The sequence below is a fragment of the Misgurnus anguillicaudatus genome, chromosome 24, assembly GCF_027580225.2.
Source record: "Misgurnus anguillicaudatus chromosome 24, ASM2758022v2, whole genome shotgun sequence".
NCBI lineage: Eukaryota > Metazoa > Chordata > Actinopteri > Cypriniformes > Cobitidae > Misgurnus > Misgurnus anguillicaudatus.
The window spans coordinates 41221189-41241897 of NC_073360.2; the positions used below are offsets into that span (position 1 = coordinate 41221189).

Sequence of the window (20709 nt, forward strand, 5' to 3'; positions counted from 1 at the left end):
ATATGTTAGTGTTTACAAATGTTTGCAGGTTGTGACGGACTCCTGCTGAGTAGAAACTATATCTTTGCTGCTGGGGAGAAAAATCTTGTAGTTTAAATGTTCATAATTCACTATACTTTTAGCAAATGTTATATGGAATATCTATTAAAATAGCCTGCAGGGAACGTTCTGGAAAGGATCTCTTTAGGAATGTTAGAACGTTCTTATTTGGTTCCCAAAAAATAACCAAATGGGAACGTTATGTGTTTACTGGATATGCAGTCCTGTCTCCCTGTCCACGCATGCCTTTTGTTTTGTTTACTGTTGGTTAGGTTACCAATATCACCATCATTCGCTAAAACAACTTGATGGAAACGCAACTAATCTTTGTAATGGTTGAAAATGGGCAGCTGCTCAAAGATCTCGCCTTTGGAGAAGACCGTTGTGCATAATAATAATGAAATATGCTGATCAATATTCCATATATACACATTTCTGTAGAAATTACAGTACTACTGGGTATTACTGGCAACTAAACTTACTGTAGATTTTACATTTATGTTATTTACTGGCAACAATTTGTTCAAAGATAAATGAACATGAAACATTTTCAGTCTTTATCTTCTACAACCAGCTGCATAATTAAAGCATTTTTACAGTGAAAATACAAACTAGACATGTGAATATATACATTTTCAGTTAAGCAATGATTAATGTACGAGTTAAAACATTTTCCTTTTATTTACTGAAAACAACAGGAAACATGAATAAAGATGAATAAATTAATGAATAAAACCATCACAATAAAGTTCATACAATATGAAACTATAGGACAATATATTGCAGAGGCTGATCAGCCAATATTTGAATTTTTCTCTTGGATAAATCTTTTCAATTGGCAATACATTTCTCTATTACTTAAATTTGATGTTTGTAATAAAAAGACACTCATTAATTTATGACTCAATGATAAGCCAAAATCTGACAGACAGTAAAATCATTATTATTACTTTTTAACATGATATTACAAATCTGTATACATTTCTTTGTTCTAATGAACACAAAGGAAGATATTTTGAGGAAAGAAGATAGGACAAATTATAAAATTCGATATCCAAATTTTGCGTATCGCCCAGACAACAATCTGGATATTATCGCCTAAACAATATGTCACCCACCTCTAGGTGAACAACTAGAAAAATAATAATAAAACCTGCATTCTCAAATGTCATGGACTTTCATGTGACTGTTAAGTTACCAGAGTGGCCATGTGAGGCAGAGTTATACTCATAAGTCATTTTATTTCATTACAAGATAAGTTTAAATTGATTAGAGCCGATCCTCCCTATACGCAGGCTGCGTAGGGCCCGCACCACTAGGGGGCCCCCATGTTCTTAACTTCATGCAGTGCTGCACAGACTAGCTGGCGAGTGACCTCATTGTGCCGCGGGAGCCATTCGAATTTATAACAAGCAGTTTGATCTCACGACACTTTAATTCCAGTTGTCAGTCCATTTATGCAGCTCCGCATGCGATTGACGTGCCTATCAACATGCATCTTCCACCCCGAGCAGGAAAGACAAGCACATTATAGTGTTAAGGTTTCTCTCCAGTATGAACTCTCTGATGGGCTTTGAGTTGACCTGAATAACCAAACGTCTTGTCACACTGAGAGCATTTGTAAGGTTTTTCACCTGTATGAATTCTCAGGTGTGTCACTAAAATGTCATGTCGATTAAAACTCTTCCCACAGACACTACAGTGATGAGGTTTTTCTCCAGTATGAACTCTCTGATGAACTCTTAATCGAAATGAATCAGAGAAGCTCTTCCCACAGACACTACAGTGATTAAGTTTCTCTCCAGTGTGAACTCTCTGATGGACTTTTAAATGACCTGACTGAGCAAATGTCTTGTCACACTGAGAGCATTTGTAAGGTCTTTCACCTGTATGAAGTCTCTGGTGTCTCACTAAATTGTCATGTCGATAAAAACTCTTCTCACAGACACTACAGTGATGATGTTTTTCTCCAGTATGAACTCTCTGATGAACTCTTAATCGAGATGAATCAGAGAAGCTCTTCCCACAGACACTACAGTGAAAAGGTTTCTCTCCAGTGTGAACTCTCTGATGAACTTTTAAGTAAGATGGAGAAGTAAACGTCTTGTCACACTGAGAGCATTTGTAAGGTTTGTCACCTGTATGAATTGTCAGGTGTGTCACTAAACTCTCACGTCGATTAAAACTCTTCTCACAGACACTACAGTAATAAGTTTCTCCAGTGTGAAATGTCTCATGTTTTATCAGCTGATATTTATGACAGAAACATTTATCACAGTGTGAACACCGATAGAGTTTCTCCTTAATGTGAATATTCTGGTGTTTTTTTAATGAACCTGAATCCCTAAAGGTTTTGTCACATTCACTGCACTGATACGGTCTCTCATTGGTGTGTGAAAGCACATGTCTCTTCAGAACACGTTTATAGTTAAATCTCTTCTCACAGTGAGGACACTCGTAAGGTTTTTCTCCAGTATGAATTCTCTGATGAACATTAAGATTGTGTTTGGTTCTGAAGTATTTTCCACATTCAGTGCAGTTAAAAGGCTTTTCATCACTGTGTGTCCTCATGTGAACATTTAGATTAGAGGAAGAGGCACAAATCCTCCCACACTGCTCACAGTGAAACTGCTTCTTCTTCTTCTTCTTCTCTCTGTGGTCTTCTGAATGAAGTTTCTTCTCTTGTAAGGTAGTAAAGCTGATCTCAGATCTGGTGAAGAGTTTCTGTTCTGTGTGTTTTCTCTCATGTCTCTCTAAATGTCTCTGTGAGCTGAATGTCTTTCCACAGGTGATGCAGGAAAGAGTTTGTGCTGTCAGTCGCTCTTTTGATGTTGAGGACGTTATTTCTATATCCAAACATGAATCACTCTTCACATCTGAAAGAAACACGAAACAATTTAATTGTCTTTTCACTCTTATTTACACAAAGAAGAATGAATAATTGAGATTCTTTATCTTTTTCTAGATTCACACATATAGACATGTAATAGACGTGTCACAGTGATGGTGTAATTTGAAGCGAGGGTTCAGAGCGCATGTCGAGAATAAATTGGGTGCCAGATGAAGGCTTGATTCAGGGCTTGTGTTGTTAATTTAGAAATCATGTAACCAATGACAAACAAGGCCTCTTTTCGGTCTGAGTATCGCGTCTGAAAAAAGGAGTTTCAAAATTATCGACACCTTATGGGTGTTTTAGTGTCAGATAGATGTCAAGAGTGGTAGAAGCAGAGTGTTGGATAGTTTATTATTAGTAGTAGTAGATAATTAGTTATAGTGTATAATTAGAAATTAGTTGTATATTGTAGTGCTGGGCGATAATTTCGACAATTCGAAAACTGCAAAAAAGTGAGCAGAGCCCAACGGAGATAGAGGGGACATACTGAGCTCGGACCAAGGTTGTGGTAAGATCGTAACAATGGCACGGTGAGCTTGAATCTGCTTACGTAGGGTCGTACCGCTTACATCGCGCAGTACTGCAACTAGGGCTGCATAGCGATTAATCGTTTGCAGAATGCAAGTATAATAATTATGTATATATAAATATACACACGCACGCACGTATATATTTAAGAAATGTTTACATGTGTATATGCATTTGTACATTTATATTATATATAAATACTTCATATAAATATTTTCCAAAAGTTATACATGTATGTGTGTGTATTTATATATACACAACTATTATATATACACAGTAGGGCTGGGCGATTTGACCTAAAATCAAAACCTCGGTTAATCTAACATTTGACATCGGTTACAATTAATAAATGATTATTTTTTGCCTCAGAGTTCACTGACAAGGTTGGAAAGTTTAGGGCACACCTTAAATCAGCCTGCAATGCAATTATTCACAGTTTTCCCAAAATAACTGCATTACTGAAAAATATTAAATAGACTTAACTCTATGCAGATGTTGCATGTCATTATGTACAATTGATGAAACTTTCAGAATGGGAAGTTATGAATCAAAGAATCATACAACCCCCATGACTAATTATAGACATAAGATACATACATAACAAGTTGTATCCAGATAGCATATTGTAATGAGATGAGTAGGGCAAAATACATACTTGGACTGTATCCTTTACACGTTTCTTGTATTCAATCCATTTTTTCTTAACTGGGCACTGATGTCTAAGCCATTTATTCTCATCTGTAATGCTTTTGGTGTTAATGTAGACTAGAAGTTCTCCCGTTCTCTCTCTCCGTCATCTCTGAAGTGTCTAATTAAACTCACGCGGGCGCGTCTTTTCGCGGTTTTGAGTGAGTGAGATGTGATGACATTACCCGGGCTGGTTAGAGACCCATCGGTAGATTAAACTGAGCGCGTGTGCGGTAAAAACCCGATCGCGCATTCCGTATTTTTGTCACAGGTGGCTGCACATTCGCGAGTACTTCTTAAAAAAAAGTACTGTGCTTCTTTTGGGCACTAGATGATCCTGCTGCTTAGTTAAACAGTGTTTGAGTTCTCCTCCATGTTTCGCTGTGCCACTGACAGGACGGGGCGGAGTTACGCAACATCACACGCAGCAGTTTGTTTTTAAAGGGAAAGTATTAATAGGATTAAAAACCGAAATAACCGACATGATAAAATAATGTCGGTTAGAGGTTCTGAATTTCGGTTTCAGTTATTTTTCGATTAATCACCCAGCCCTTATACACAGTACACAAACATATATATGATGTGAACAAAAACTTTTAATCTGCAAACGATTAATCGTTATGCATCACTAACCACAACATCCAACAGGAAAATTAAACTGCAGTAGCCACCCTTCAACCCGAGGAGGGCAGCACGCAGACGTTTTTACACCATATATTGTAGAATTAAAGCACTTTACACCAGGCGCGGAGCTATGACAGCTGGCCCGCCCAATCAGAAATGTAAAAAATACTACTCTGTATAGTTAGACATGTATACTACTTTATGTGGTGTAATTTATCTATTGCATGTTATGTTAAAAACAGTAAAATTATAAGTAAGCCTGATAACTATTTAAAAACTATTAAAGCAGACAGTTGAATGTTGCGTTATAATGAAATATTCCCGAGCAGCTTTCAGCCATGATCACTTTGAGAACTTTTTTTGCAAGTAGAAAACGTATTTTGAATAACAACACGTTATAAATATGTGCTGCGCGCTTTCCTCTCAATAACATAAACACACAACAAATATGACAGCGGGGTAAAAAATAGAAAGAAAACATCTGATCATAGTGATGTTGTTTGATATAGCGATATAGCAGCACTATAAGTCACGCCACGTTTATTGCTACACTTTATACAATATAGCTTATTGCTTTTAAGCAACAAATAGCCCATCATAACAACCTATAAGCCTACTGTGTAATTGAGACATTAATTTAAGAAATGCATTAAAGCAGAAAGACGTACACTCTTAAAAAAAATGGTTCTATATCGAACCAGAAATGGTTCTATCACCCGCTTCATATATGGAACCCCTAAATGGTTCAATATAGAACCACTTTAATGGGTTCATTAAAAAGAACCCCAAATGGTTCTTTGTATCAAAGTTAGATGGTTCTATTTAGAACCATTAAAGGTTCTTTATTATTATGAGTAATTTATTATTGATAAGAAATTATAACCGATCTAGAAAATTATGAAAGTTTACTATTTATTAATTGTATTATACAGAAATATAAATCTATAAAAATTACTTAAAATCACATCTCTTTATTCTGTATTAGACAGCAAAACTTTAGTTTACATTTAAAATGTCTCATTACATTCAACCATTTAGTTATTTAATTATTTCCATTAAGCATTTTCACTTTTTAATAAACATACATACGTTTATATATAAATAATATATATAAATAAATTGCATCTCTGTATTAAACAGCTAAACTCTTAATTACACTATACATTAAAAATTTTAATTTTAAAAGTTATTTCCCTTACGCATAGATACTGTACAGTATATGCAGTATTAATTTTTAGTAACTTTTACATGTGTCTGAAATGATGAAAAGAAATCACGGTAACACTTTACAACAAGGTTCATTAGTTAACATTAGTTAGCTACACTAGTTAACATGAACTAATAATGAACTGCACTTATACAGCCTTTATTAATCTTTGTTAATGTTAATTTCAACAATTACTTTATTAAAATCTTGTTAACATTAGTTAATGCACTCTGAACTAACATATACAAGCAATTAAAGCATACATTTTTATTAACTAACATTAACAAAGATGAATAAATACTGTAACAAATGTATTGTTTATGGTTTGTTCAAGTTAGTTAATACATTAACTAATGTTAACTAATGAGCTTTATTGCAAAGTGTTACCGAAATCACAATGCATTTAAAGACAATTCATGAACAATCTATTAAATAGAATGACAATTTACACAAGTTGATTGTACATTTGTTTTGTACAGGTATTAAAACTTAAGCATATATTTTATAAATTAAAGTCACTGTGTGCTTAATGGCAAAAGGGTATTGAACATTGAGGAGAAAAAAAAAACGCAAACAGTTGTCACGGAGTGACTATGCGGGGCGGAACCAAAAGGAGAGTGAAGAGGTTCCGCCCGGACCGGTTTGTACAGACACCGGCACTTCAGGGTTCCCCGGGAATCCCCGCACTCGCTGAAACAAGGCACAGCTGTGTGAGTGACGTGGCGAGCGATGGTTGGGCGAGCCACGCCTGGGAGGAGGATATAAAGAGAGAAGGTAGAAGTTACTGGAAGGGTCGATTTTCGGGCGAGTCAACTTCCGCCTTGGGCAGCACAACGAAGACCAGCCTCCGAAGAGTCCGCAGGCTCTGCTGATCCGGCGACCGCTAGGTAGCGGGCGGAAAGAGTGCGGGGCTGGTCCGGGCGAAAGGACGGCGTGGTTGTGTATAGGAAGTTACTTGTCAGAGTGAAGTTTGATCGCGTTGGATATACGCTGCAGATGCCGGCTGGGTTGTTAGTCCTTCGGGTGCTGAAATACGTAGTTCTGCTACGGCTAGGAGCTTTGGAGGGAGAAGAAACACTGTTCAACAGTCAAGTAAGAACCTCTTGAAACGGAAATACACAAAGCTTTATTGAAGTGTTGTGCTGTGTCCTTGTCGTCCGTACTCACCTTAGGAGGGTCTTGGACCCTTGTGGATGCCATCAGGGGCCGCTGCGACGGTGTGTGCCCAACCCACCCAGATACGCTCTGTAGCGGTGTTCCAGCTGGAGTCACGTGGAAACCCCTCCAACGTCCCTGGCCCCGTAATACTCCCCCTGAGGATGAGAAGCGAGATTTTTAGATTCCCTTTCCCATTCCCCACTTTAGTTTTAAATAATTTAAATAAAGTTTCTATTTCTATATTTTACTTACCTCTGGTTTGTCTGGTCATTGGGGTGCTTTGGGACCTCCTCGAGGTGGAACTAGGAGGAGCGTGATCCGCGACAGGGGCGGTCCGCTTCTCCGACCTGTGACACAGTCATTCCACAGCCTGTGATGTCAATGTCTTCCACATATTAAGTTCACATTGTCCATTATAAAGTTGATACATTCAGATTTGAAAAGATCAGGAGAGCCGTTGAACACTATGGTTGGTGTGGGACCTTTGGGTTCCTGTAAAACAAACATTTCACCTTTTAAGTGCTTTTTACCAATTGACATCAAATAGACTAAAATTATCCCATAATAACACAAATAAAGTATGACAACTAGGCAAGCGACACTCACGAACCAACAAGACTCATAATAATTGATGTAGAGCTGTATGCTATTTAAGGGTAAACAGAGTAATAGTTTTATATTTGCATTGAATGTTACTTTAAATAAAGTGCCTCAAATGCTAACTAAATTACAGAAGACTAATACTTACACTATTTACACAGTCAAGGAAGCTGGGATTTTCTTGAAATAATGCTTGCAATAAGTGCAGCATTCCTCACCAGACCTACAAAGATACAAATTATTGTACATTAGGTACAGATATCAATTACAGGGACATTTTACTCAAAAAGAAAACTCATTCACTCACTCGTTATTTCAAACATTCACAGCTTTCTTTCTTCAGCAGAACACTAACACAAAAAAGATTTTGAAGAATGTCTGTAACCGAACAACTCTGCTAGCAATTTTATGGACACAAAACCAATGCAGGTCAATGGGCACCATTGTTGTTCGATTACCATACTTTTTCAAAATTTCTTCTGTTGTGTTCTGCTGAAGAAAGTGACGACAATTTTAATTTGTGGGTAAACTTTAACTCTTTCTCAGCCAGCGTCTCTTAATTAACAAGTTTACTCTTCAATGGCAAGGAAAAAGTTTATACTAACATTATTTTCATATTTTGACTTATACAATTTATAGGTGCTAGAACCTTTACATTGACTATGCAAATAAGGCTACTTTACACTGGACAAAGAACAAGCACCTTCTGTGGTTTCCTCTCCAATGAGATTGGCATAGAGATGTTTTTACTTCCTTCTTTTGCACTCCTGATGATGTTTGGGGCCATTTTATTAAGAGATGTTTCCATGTTCTTCACCAAGTCTGTTCCAAACCACATTGTCATTCCATGCAGCATCATAAAACAAAAAATCTTTATATATATCCACTTTCAGACAAACAAGTTCCTTAAAGTCTACATTAACTTGAGGTTGCAATTGACTAGTGATGTATTTTTCAAAACACAATTTTCAATAAAAAAATTGTGTGAAATATACAGAATTTAAATTAAATCCTCAAACACTTTACAGTCTTTAATGCTAAATTCTAAATGAAATACATACAGTAAGAATTATCATTAAAGCTACAAAACACAGATTTCTTTTTATTTTCTCTTTAATGAACATTAGTGACGAAGTCTTACAAGGTCCTTTTAAGCACCTTACCTTTTTGCATCAATGGGGTTTATATTTTAAAGCCAGTGACGTGTCTGACCATTTATTAACCATGGTTATCTGTGAGGGAGAGGAAAAAAAATTACACTTCACAAACCAAATACACATAAAAACCTGAACACGTTTGGTTTTTAAAACATTTGAATGTTAAATGTAAGTGTCTTAACAGCTACCATCACATTAATTAATTGTGTGCATCACAGAAAACATGCATATCTAGACTTGCGGATACAAACGCTGCACTGCAATCGTGCATTTATAATACAGACCAGCAGAAAGTTCTTAACTGTGGCCAGCAGTTTCCACTTTCCTTCAAGGTTTAGCTCCAACCCTGATAAAACACTCGTGAACAAGCGAACAATACTCACGGAATATGTGTAAAACAGCGACAAACATTTACATATAATTTCCCTTCCACCGTCTTCCACCCGGTTCCTTTGACCACGCGCTTCATTGAAATAACACCCCTGTCTCGAATTTCGTCTCCTTACAACACAGCTGTCTTATTGTGCTTGGCAATTTAATTGAAAATGACAAAGAAATAAAGCAGGACTGTAACGTAATTCATTAAAACCAGGAACAAAATGTATTTAACAGAGCTTTTATAACTGACGGTTGACGAAGCCCGTCAGTGCTTTAACGTTACCAGCAGTATTTTTTAACTGAGGTAAATATTATAAATGTAGCTTCTAGTATCACTATTTAGCACAAGACCTACTCTAACAAAATAAATATTAACTAATTATACTAAATATTTCAGTAATATCGTTTCAAAAATGTAGAAAGTTTACTTACCTCAGGGTACAAACAAGCAGAAATGACGGTCCGGAGTCCGAACTCGTCAGTTTGAAAAAATAACTGTCACGCCTCGAGGCTCATCTTCGCGTATGGTGGTGGTCTGGTCTGCCTCTCCACATAATCACCCCTCTGGTTTAATAAACAGAGGAATATAAACACACACACATACATAAATAACATGTTTAATATAATAAAGCTTGACGGTGAAAGATTTTATACCCTAAAATTGCCAAGTTTCCCTCAGACATCACACGTAATTGAATTAAACACTATTGGGCGGTTTTCTCGGACAGGACTTATCACTGACTAAAATACTGACATCTGTTAACATATGAGTGCTATTGTTTTGTCTCAAAATGCACACTAGTATTGTATTTTATAAGGTTTGTTTGTAAAAATGTCCCAATTATAATTAAGACGGAGTCCTAAACCCTGTCCGGTATTATCTTAACTAAAATAGCTCCACTTTAACTCGGACACATAACATAACACACACTTTAACTCGGACACATAACATAACACACCTTTATATAACTTATATGTTTACAAAAACGTCGAGTATTTGCGTCTTTGCCAATTAATATAGTCTAAAATTAACATTTATTTACAAACACTTACCTAACGTGACCTTGAGGAAACGGCTGATGACTCGTGTCGTTGTGGGAAACAGTGAGTGATTCCGGCTGTTACATGCGGAATGATCTCAGATGAAATGACCTGTCATTCAGATCCTTCCGAGTTAAGTTAAGACATTTTAAATTAAAAACTCATGCACATACTGTACATACACACGCGCGCGCAGGTCGCGCGCGCACACGGGTACACACACGGGTACACACACGGGCATATTTAGAAGTTTTATTTAAGATTGTTATGATATTGGGACTATTTCTCCACCCGCTTCTTCAGCTCTGAAGTTCAAATTCGCATGCAGTCCGGTTATAACAAATGTAAAAGATATGAAACATCACTCAACAGCAATATCAATTAAGTGCAATCATAAAATATGATTTAAAACATAACCCTTTCATTGTTAAGTATGAGAAATTAAAATGAATTAAATCACATGTTTAAACGCCACAGAGATATCAGAGCCAGCAGTCTGATGGGCTTGCCGAGGAGAGGCTGCGCTGGGCGGGGTGTGAGCGCTTAGTGTCTGTGATTTTCTGGAGCTAATATGGAGCTCATCTACGTCCGAAAGTGTCCGAGCACATTTTTAAATAGACGCTATCTTTATTAACCGACCGCATTTTTAAACTTTAAGCACATACATTCACGCCTGAACAACTCTTACAATTACATTTTGCGACCAAATAACAGTAATATTATGAGCATTTTGTTGTCAGGAAACATAGCTGTCATAAGTCCACATACTTACCTGATTTGTCTTAATTAGTTCAGTCAACTCTAGCCATTCTGAATTTTGACTGGATTTGAAAATAACCATTCATTTAATATTTTAAACACAGATCTTCTCAACTAGCCCAAACAAAAAAATTGGTTTAACTTATATATTTTTGCCCGTCCAACATTTCATTAGTTGGATTTTTTACAGTGTACACTAAATATTAGTAGCCTATTTGTTGACTCTCTCTTTATGTGACCACAACCTATTGACACAAAAAGGTTTGTGAATGAGTTGTGTAGGTTTGTAAATGAGTTGTGTAGGTCTGCAATTATTGTGTAATCTTTAGTTTACACTTCAGTCACAATTATAGAACCATTTTAATAAAAATGGTTCTTTGCCTTCCAAGGGTTCTATATGGAACCCGTTTTTTGGTAAAAGGTTCTATTGGCCAAGTATAGAACCCCACGGTTCTATATAGAACCTCAAGGAACCTTTTTTTTTAGAGTGTAGGCTGCGGAAATATAGTGGGTTCACTTCAATCCACACCACAGACGTTCTTGGTTTGCTTCTTATTGATTAAATCGAGGCAATTGTTTGATCAAACATTGATTAATATTAAGATACAATTTATACAAAACGAAATTCACTTTAAAGAAAGTCTTTCTACAAAACAAACCTCGCAAAAACGCTTGCCCGACGTCCATTACGGGCTATGGCGAATTCCTGTTGGGCTAAAAAAAATGATGCGCCTTGGCCGTCGGGCGGAGGAAAAAATATTGTAATGTGTTTGCATTCTCTCAGATTTAGTTAGGTAATTATGTTGTATGTAATTCGGCGTCATCTTGTTAGCCATTAATATCCTCACTAACAAGTGAGACTGTCAGGAAATGAAGTGAAAGCATTAAATCCATTATTCCTTTCGTTCACGTCCGATATGTGCGCTCCTCGGCTCCACTCTTCACGAGTAGGCTTGCTCTTGTGCTCATCAAAAAGTATATTAAATGTTTATTTATTTGTCATTTCGTTTAACCCCAGAGTCTAACATTATTCTAGCAATTCCCTTTTTCTTTCTTTATTTAGTAAGTTAACTTAAATATGTGAGAACGAAAATATATTTTTAGTGATTTGCATGAAGAGAATATGATGTTAGAAGCTTCATTTGAGCATTTAGTAGCCGTATTTATTTAAACACTTTAATAGGTTATTTAAAAAAGTATAAGTTTTTTTTGGGTTCATTTATATTTCCTGTCACTGTGTGCAGGTTCTTTTTTGTAGGCTATGAGAGCCCAATATTTTTTTACCAAAAAGGCTTAATAAATGTCACGTTGCATTACAATTTAAAGTATCAATAATGTCAAAAATGTGACGTGCAGTTCGGGTGTGTGTGTATGCTGTTTTAATTAGTGTTCTGAAGTTTTGACGAATTTTATAGACTTGTTATAGTTTCTTATTCAAAAGTGACACCCATAGATTCAGGCCCACCCGGACTTGATCCATGCCCACCCATATGTCACGTTCTGCATCCGCCACTGCTTTATACCCAAATGTCAAAAAGTTACTCAAATCAATAAACAGCACTAATAAAGCCCCATTCTTACAGATCATTAACTAAAAAAGTTGGTTTAGGGTTTAGTTACTCTTTAAATAACCTACAAGGAAAATTCTTTGTTTGCTGGGCTACCAGTTTGCATCAAAAATATCTAAAATTGTGTTTGGAAGAGAATCAGAAAACTTGGGGGTTTAGAACGACATCATTTTAATTTTATGATCAAATTATCATTTTGGGATAAATTATCGCTTTAAGCCTACATGCCTGTTGCTCAATAAGTATTAAAGATATCCCAAACTCCTTTAAAATTTTAGTAGGGGTGTGCAGGGCAAAAACTAACGCGGGGTTAGTTGGAACTGTTTACATTGTTGAGCGTTTTGTTTTTCTGGTATTTTTTTCACACTGCCAAAAGACCTCCTGCAAATTATGGGAAATGTATAGTTTTTCCAGAGAGTTATTGATGAAAGAGTGTTTTGGTGGCATGTAAGTGAATTTTTTATCATATGTTTTTTTTTTCGGTTTCTAAGTTGTGTGTGTAAGATACCAAATCCAAAGCTATGTCATATTAATCAGTGTCTTGTTGACTAAAACATAGCATCATTTTGAAATATGTCTGCAGGTCTTAACGTTTTTGGTGGGCTTGAAAATATTTTGACCCAGCGGTGTTAATTGTAACGCTGTGTTACAACTAACCCCTCAGCACTTACGATATGAAAACAGCTAACGTTAGCGTAATTCTTGCCGTTGTTTTAAGTAGGCCACACATGAATAATTTCTGGCTGCCAACAAAATAAATGTGTAAAATCATAATGAAATGAATGGCTAAAATCAGAATTTGATGCTCATTATCTCAGAATTTTATTTTGAAACTGTAGTATGATTATTACAGACTGGGTCACAAATATAAAAAGTGTTTTGTCATAAGTGTGCTGCTTTTTCTCACATATTTGGACATTTTTATTCATTTATAATTGAACTATTGTTAGAAAAGGGCGGCTGGATGAATGAATACAGTGTGGATATTTGTCTATTATAGACATATATATATAAACAATATCCACTTCAAGTATATAGACAAAATAGAGTATTGTCACTATATTGTTTAAGTATATAGACAAAATAGTATTGTTACAACTTACCCCCTACCTGTTACAATTAGGGATGGGCATTTTCCAGTAATTTACTATTCGAATATTTAAGCTCATAAAGAACGAATATTCGTTTATTTAAATTATGTTAATTAAGACATGCGTCTTTTGTATTTTTCATTTTGTCATAATTTCACAGAAGGCTTATAATTAGGAAATATCCGCATCAAGCTAAACTTATATTATGTATGTATGTATTTTTAAGTTGAAAACATTGTAAATTGTATATATATATTTTAAATTCTTCTTAAAAAATATCCTACAGAAAAAAAGGCGTTAAAACCCCATGCGGAGTGAAGTCTGAGTCAGTCAAACCCTTAGTTTCAATACGGTCGTTAGTATGAATTCATTACTGTTGGATCTTACATACATTATATTATACCAAATATTATACAATAACCCCAAATCTAAGCGAAGTTTGAGGACTTGCGAAGTTTAAAGTTTCGGACTTGACAAAGTAGGCTATCATCATTTAAACCAAGCAAACGAAAAAACGCATCTACATAACCGACTGCTCAGTCAACATATAAATATCTTCTCAGTTTAGTTTGACGTGTATTTGTGAATAAAGAAACCATCTTTACCCTACCTGCTTCGGTGAAAGCCCGTTCTTCTGACTAGATACAATGCCGGTGCTGCGGAGAAAACTCTTCCTCGTGTTGCACGTGATGATGGTTATCGGATAAAAACGAGGGGCAACCTTCCGATCTCTCTAATGAAGCCAACACGAAAGTGACTTAAACTGCAATTCATCGACTGGCCGCTTGAGGCTGGCTTCAAAAGGGAGTCAATTCCCATAGACTCCCATGTTAAAAATGGCCAACTTTACAGTAGAAAATAATATGTTTACAGCCTGGTACAAAAAGTGTTTTTGGCCTATATAGCTAATTTTGCCCTTCATGACAACTGTGAGGGGGGTGAATTTTTTTGTAACTCACCCGTTTAGATTATATTAAGCCTTAAACTTCTGCATAATTAAGGGCGTGGCCGCTTGAGTGTCGGTTGAACAGCCACTGCTGTCACTAGACTCGCGCTAGGCGGGCGTGGTTTCACCTCAGCTTCACCCATGTCCCGCCTTTTTACCCATTTTCGGTTTTCCGCGAGTAATTCGCGGGGACGCGCGGCCAAGATGGCGAAGGCAGGCAACGCCTACTTTAAGCTTCAAAAGCGATCATCACAAACCAATGGGTGACGTCACGGACACTACGTCCATATTTTTTTACGGTCTATGGATAAAAACAACAGACGGATTGAAAAAGATTGAATATCTGTATTTAACATTAGTTTAAAAAAAACGTAAGCTGGCTCGATAGATTATTGTTGACTGTGCAAGGTTACTAACGTTAGCTTAATTTAACAAGATTTCACAAAGATTTCACGGAGCTTTGCTTTTAAACAGCCATGTGCAGTTATCCGGTTCATTTTTGAAAGAGCACCGCATATTATAAATGTTCTCCGTGTCTGTCTCGTTATTAACAAAATAAAGTAGACTTTATAACAGAAAGCTTACAAATCTCTCATGATGTGTTGATGCGGGCGGCGGAGAAGCACGTTTAATAACACGTGAGCCCTCACTGAGCCAGTTGCCAAATATGGCGCGGCGCGGCCAAACACGGAGATAAAAAGAAAAAACTTAAATTTGTCTGCAATCTGCATTGCCAAACAATCAGAAATATATACGAATTAATGTTCATGTATATCTTACATTTAAGTCTGTAAAAGAGTATAGATGAAGTGAAAAAGCATTAAATAAGGTGGCACATTAAAAACAAACAAACATTCGAATAGCATTTTTTAAATTCGAATTATTATTGCCGATTGAATATTCGAATATCCGTGCCCATCCCTAGTTACAATTAACCCCCTATGGGGCAAGTTGTAACATTTCCACTCCGTTCACGTTTGGTGCAATTGTTCAAGAATGGTAAGTACTAAAAACAAACTTCAAATGTTAAGTTGTAGCAGAGATGTACGGAGTACGGAGCCCTTCTGATGACATGGTAAAACTTTTTTTTTAAATCGTGGCCACGAATTAGCAATTCGTTCCCACGAATTATTAAATCGTGCGCACGTTTTAGTAATTCGTTCCCTCGTTTAAGCTAAATCGTGCGCACGTTTTAGTAATTCGTTCCCTCGTTTAAGCTAAATCGTGCGCAGGATTTAGTAATTCGTTCCCTCGTTTAAGCTAAATCGTGCGCACGTTTTAGTAATTCGTTCCCACGTTTAAAGGCGGAGTCCACGATGTTTGAAAAACGGTTTGGAAAATTAGACGGGCCGTCTACCAAAACACACTTATAGCCAATCAAATCAAATGCCGGGTTGCGTATGTGTGGGGCGGGTCTATCAACAGAAGGTCCAGATTCTATTGGGGTAGGGGCGTGTTTGTTTAGGTGATTTCAAATATCAACATTGGCTTTCAAACATCATGGACTCCGCCTTTAAGCTAAATCGTGCCCACGTTTTATTAACTGGTTCCCTCGATTAAGTTAAATCGTGGCCACGTTTTATGAATTAGTGCCCAGAATTTCATTTAAACCATCTGGACATTAACACAACGCTAACAAGATCAAATTCACTCTAGCCATTATTAATGACGCATACTTAATGCAGTTTTATAAATTCCTGCCAAGAATTTCATTAAAATCATCGGAATAGTGACGCTTATTGCAGCTCAATGCATTAATACATTGCTATTAAGTATAAAATTCATACACCTTATGGCTTCTGTATATATACAGTTTATTAACTCCTTCACAGAATTTCATAAAATATATTGGGACATAACGTGAGCTAACACATTGATACAGTGCTATATTAGAATCAAATTCATACATCTTGGGTCTTAAACCATTTTATTCATTCCTGCCCGGAATAATAAAAAAACAATAATCGGGAAATTAACATGACCCTTAACGCATAAATACAGTGCTATTTAAAGATCAAGATTAATCTATATACCTTATTATTGAGCCATACTTCATATACAGTTTTATTAATTCCTGTGCAGAATAAAAAAACTTTAACACAACCCTTAGGACATTAACATGACGCTTAATGCATGCTAATGCATTAAATACAGTGCTTTTAAGATCAAAATCACTTTATTAATAAGTCACATTACATATTCCTGCACAGAATTAAAAAAACATATTGGGACATTAACGTGACGCAGTAATTAATTTTGTCATTTATTTTGGTTTGTCCAACTAAAAAAATCACCCAAGTGACATAGAGATTTTATTAAGTTATTTTATTTTAGTGATATTTAAGCCCCTGAATTATTTAGTTTAATTAATTACTGCGTCACGGTAATGTCCCAATATGTTGGGACAATATATGGGCAGGAATAAATAAAACAGAATATGTATATGACTTATTAATAATGATTTTGATCTTTTACTGTATTTAATGCATTAGCATGCATTAGCATCGCTGGTCAAACTGTGCAGCTTCTTTGCTTAACATAAAAGTGCTCAACCTGTTCGGCAGGTCCAACCATAGGGATTTAAAAAAATATATGAGGATCATTGAACGGCTCCTCCCCAAATGGCATAGCCTGTCGGCCTTTGATGTAAAAAGCCGCGCCGCTCAATGCTGGTTTATTGCAGTAAATATGCGGTCGGATTGATCCATCAAGCAGATAGACTATTTGATAGAAAGTGTGGATTAAGGACGTTTAAAATCTCTAGCTTGGTGGTCAGTACATGAATGGATCAAATCAGCACATTTGCAAAGGTTTGTCTCCATATGGCTATATAATAAATACAAATAAGAAGGGTAACTTTGCAGTATCACATTATATATTTTCTACTAAGTGATTTTCATATTATAAACGAGAGTATTCAACTACAATATGGCAATATCCTCACAACATTATTATTTCTCAAAACTTTAACAAAAAATTATTTTCAAAGGACTGTATTATTGCAGTTATTCAAAGATGCACACATTATTCCGCATATGATTTAAATATTAGTCGAGAGTATATAACAGCAATGAACGTCTTATATGGCAATAAATATCCACATAACTTCAAATAACAGCATAATGACATTAATAAAAAGACAAGGAAGCAGGATTGGCATGTAAATTGTATTATTATTACCGGAAAAACAGCAAAATAACTGAAATAAACTCTGAGGTAAATGAGCAATAACAGTGGAAAAAACTTTATTATCTATCAAAACTTTATATGACAAAAATTATATTTAAAGTTATTCAAAGATGCACACATTATTCATGAAAATGTTAATCTCTGGCCTGGCTCTGTTATGTAATAGCTGATTGACAGGTGCGCAACTCCGTCTTTCGAACAGGTATAATTTTGTATAGTTACTCATTTAGGAAATTTATCCATGATTTAATGATTTTATTATTATTATTATTAAAATGTTGTTGTTGTTTTTTTTTGCAGATTGATTACGATTTATATACCCTAGTTTAAATACAAGACCTTTTTTTACCACGGAGGGCCGGTGGTATACGGAATTTTTCCGATAGATTTTTTGGTCCCACTCCGCCCCTGACTATATTAATGAGTTAGGCTTCACATTAATGTCCCTACTTTTTAATGGCCTACTGGGCACGAATTAATAAAACTGTATAAGACCCAAGGTGTATGAATTTGATCCTTATAGCACTGTTTCATTTCAGCTCACGTTAATGTCCCAATATGTTTTTTAATTCTGTGCAGGAATAAATAAAACGGAGTATGTGACTTATTAATAAAGTGATTTTGCATTAAGCGTCATGTTAATGTCGGTTGTGTTAAGTTTTCTTTCATTCTGCACAGGAATCAATAAAACCGTATATGAAATACGGCTCATCAACAAGGCATACAGATCAATCCCGATCCCTACATACTGTATTTATGCGTTAAGCGTCATGTTAATGCCCCGATGGTTTATTTTTTATTATTCCGGGCAGGAATGAATAAAATGGTTTAAGACCCAAGATGTATGAATTTGATTCTTATATAGCACTGTATCAATGCGTTAGCTCACGTTATGTCCCAATATTTTTTATGAAATTCTGGGAAGGAGTTAATAAAACTGTATACACGAGCCTAAGGTGTATGAATTTTATACTTAATAGCAATGTATTAATGCATTGAGCTGCGATAAGCGTCACTATTCCGATGGTTTAAATGAAATTCTGGGCACTTATTCATAAAACGTGTGCACGATTTAACTTAATCGAGTGAGGTTAATAAAAAGTGGGCACGATTTAACTTAATCGAGGGAACGAATTACTAAATTGTGCGCACGATTTAGCTTAAACGAGGGAACGAATTACTAAATCGTGCGCACGATTTAGCTTAAACGAGGGAACGAATTACTAAAACGTGCGCACGATTTAGCTTAAACGAGGGAACGAATTACTAAAACGTGCGCACGATTTAGCTTAAACGAGGGAACGAGTTACTAGATCGTGCGCACGATTTAGCTTAAACGAGGGAACGAATTACTAAAGCGTGCGCCCGATTTAATAATTCGTGTGAACGAATTGCTAATTCGTGGCCACGATTTTAAAAAAAAGTTTTACCATGTCATCAGAAGGGCTCCGTAGTGATGTGTGTGTTGCTTGTGTAAAATATAATTAATCAAACTTAAATATTTTTGAATGATTAAGCCAAAACCAAAAAGCGTTGTGCCCCGCTCTCCCCTACTTTTCTTTTTTGGTCTTTTAGTGAGTTTGTGACTGAAAACCCAAAACAGGTGCTCACATTAAAAATGTTAAAAATACAATAATTAAGGAGACATACCTGATGGAATAAAATCATATTCTTCCTCAGAGCGATCTTCCTCTTCTGTGGGTTCAGTTTTGATTTCTGTGTGTTCAGTTTTGATTTCTGTGTGTTCAGTTTTCATTTCTGTGGGTTCAGTTTTGATTTCTGTGGGTTCAGTTTTCATTTCTGTGGGTTCAGTTTTCATTTCTGTGGGTTCAGTTTTCATTTCTGTGGGTTCAGTTTTCATTTCTGTGGGTTCAGTTTTCATTTCTGTGGGTTCAGTTTTCATTTCTGTGGGTTCAGTTTTCATCTTCAGTTTGGTCTGCAGGATCTGCTGCTGTTCTCCAGCGTTACAGACAGAATCCAGAGACTCTGTGGAGGTTTGATCCTCCTGTAAGCTCTGTTTACTGTCACACACTGTAGTGTCCTGAGTGTCTGTGAGCTTTGACTCAGTATAACAGAGTAAAGTCAGACTGAGATCGGAGTCCTGTGTGTGTCTGGATTTCTCTTCAGAGAGTTTAGAGTCCAGCAGTGTCTGTGGTGTGCGGCTCTGATCTCTGCTCATCCACACTGAATCCAGACTCCCATCATCAGTCACATACACTGAAGATTCACAACAATCTACATCCTGACAACACAACACACACAGACAGTAAGATTAGAAATGATTTGATGTTGTCTGATTCAGGTAAATGATGTTTAAGCGGTACAAACCTCTCGATCCATTGCTAAATCTCCTCTTTCTTCAGCTGAGAGATTTCTGTGATGAAATCATCAATATATCCAGCATGAACAGATCAGTTCATACTGATTTACAGCACATCTCATCATCGTCTCAACACTTAAATACACAGAGACAAGACTCTGTTTACACTCACAGAAACACGCAAGAGAGAAAAACACAGAGGATACACAAATACATCACACGCGCGCTCTTTCTTTCTTTCTTTAGTGAGTTTATCTGCGGATTAAAGAGCTGCAGCGCCTCCTGCTGCACTGGAGAGAGAAGACGCTCACTGCTTTTTTTTCTTCTTCTTCTTCTTTGGTGTTTATTGGCGGTTGGCAAACCAACCAGTAGGTGCATTACCGCCACTAACTGGACTGGAGTGTGAAACAGGATACATGCTTATGAGATACGTGAATTAATTAAAAAGAAAAAGAACAAAAAAAACGAAAATCTAAATTCTTTTGCTTAACTTTGTTTCTCTTATAAATTTAATGATGTAGTCA

The 20709-nt window shown here is 36.2% G+C and overlaps 3 protein-coding genes across 4 annotated transcripts in view; all 3 read right to left on the bottom strand.

Annotated features, from left to right (window-relative positions):
* LOC141349282 (uncharacterized) overlaps positions 1–20709 on the bottom strand; it is a 212579-nt gene that overhangs the window by 59702 nt on the left and 132168 nt on the right. The window lies entirely within an intron of this gene.
* Positions 1–20709, bottom strand: part of LOC129437102 (uncharacterized) — a 129214-nt gene that overhangs the window by 10805 nt on the left and 97700 nt on the right. The gene's annotated exons all lie outside the window — the stretch shown is intronic.
* LOC141361388 (uncharacterized) lies at positions 702–20458 on the bottom strand. Its single transcript, XM_073862506.1, has 3 exons — positions 20194–20458; positions 19516–20107; positions 702–2915 (listed from the first exon to the last, which is right to left on the bottom strand). The coding sequence occupies exons 1-3, from the start codon at positions 20203–20205 to the stop codon at positions 1576–1578; spliced, it is 1944 nt and encodes a 647-aa protein (XP_073718607.1). The 5' UTR covers positions 20206–20458; the 3' UTR covers positions 702–1575.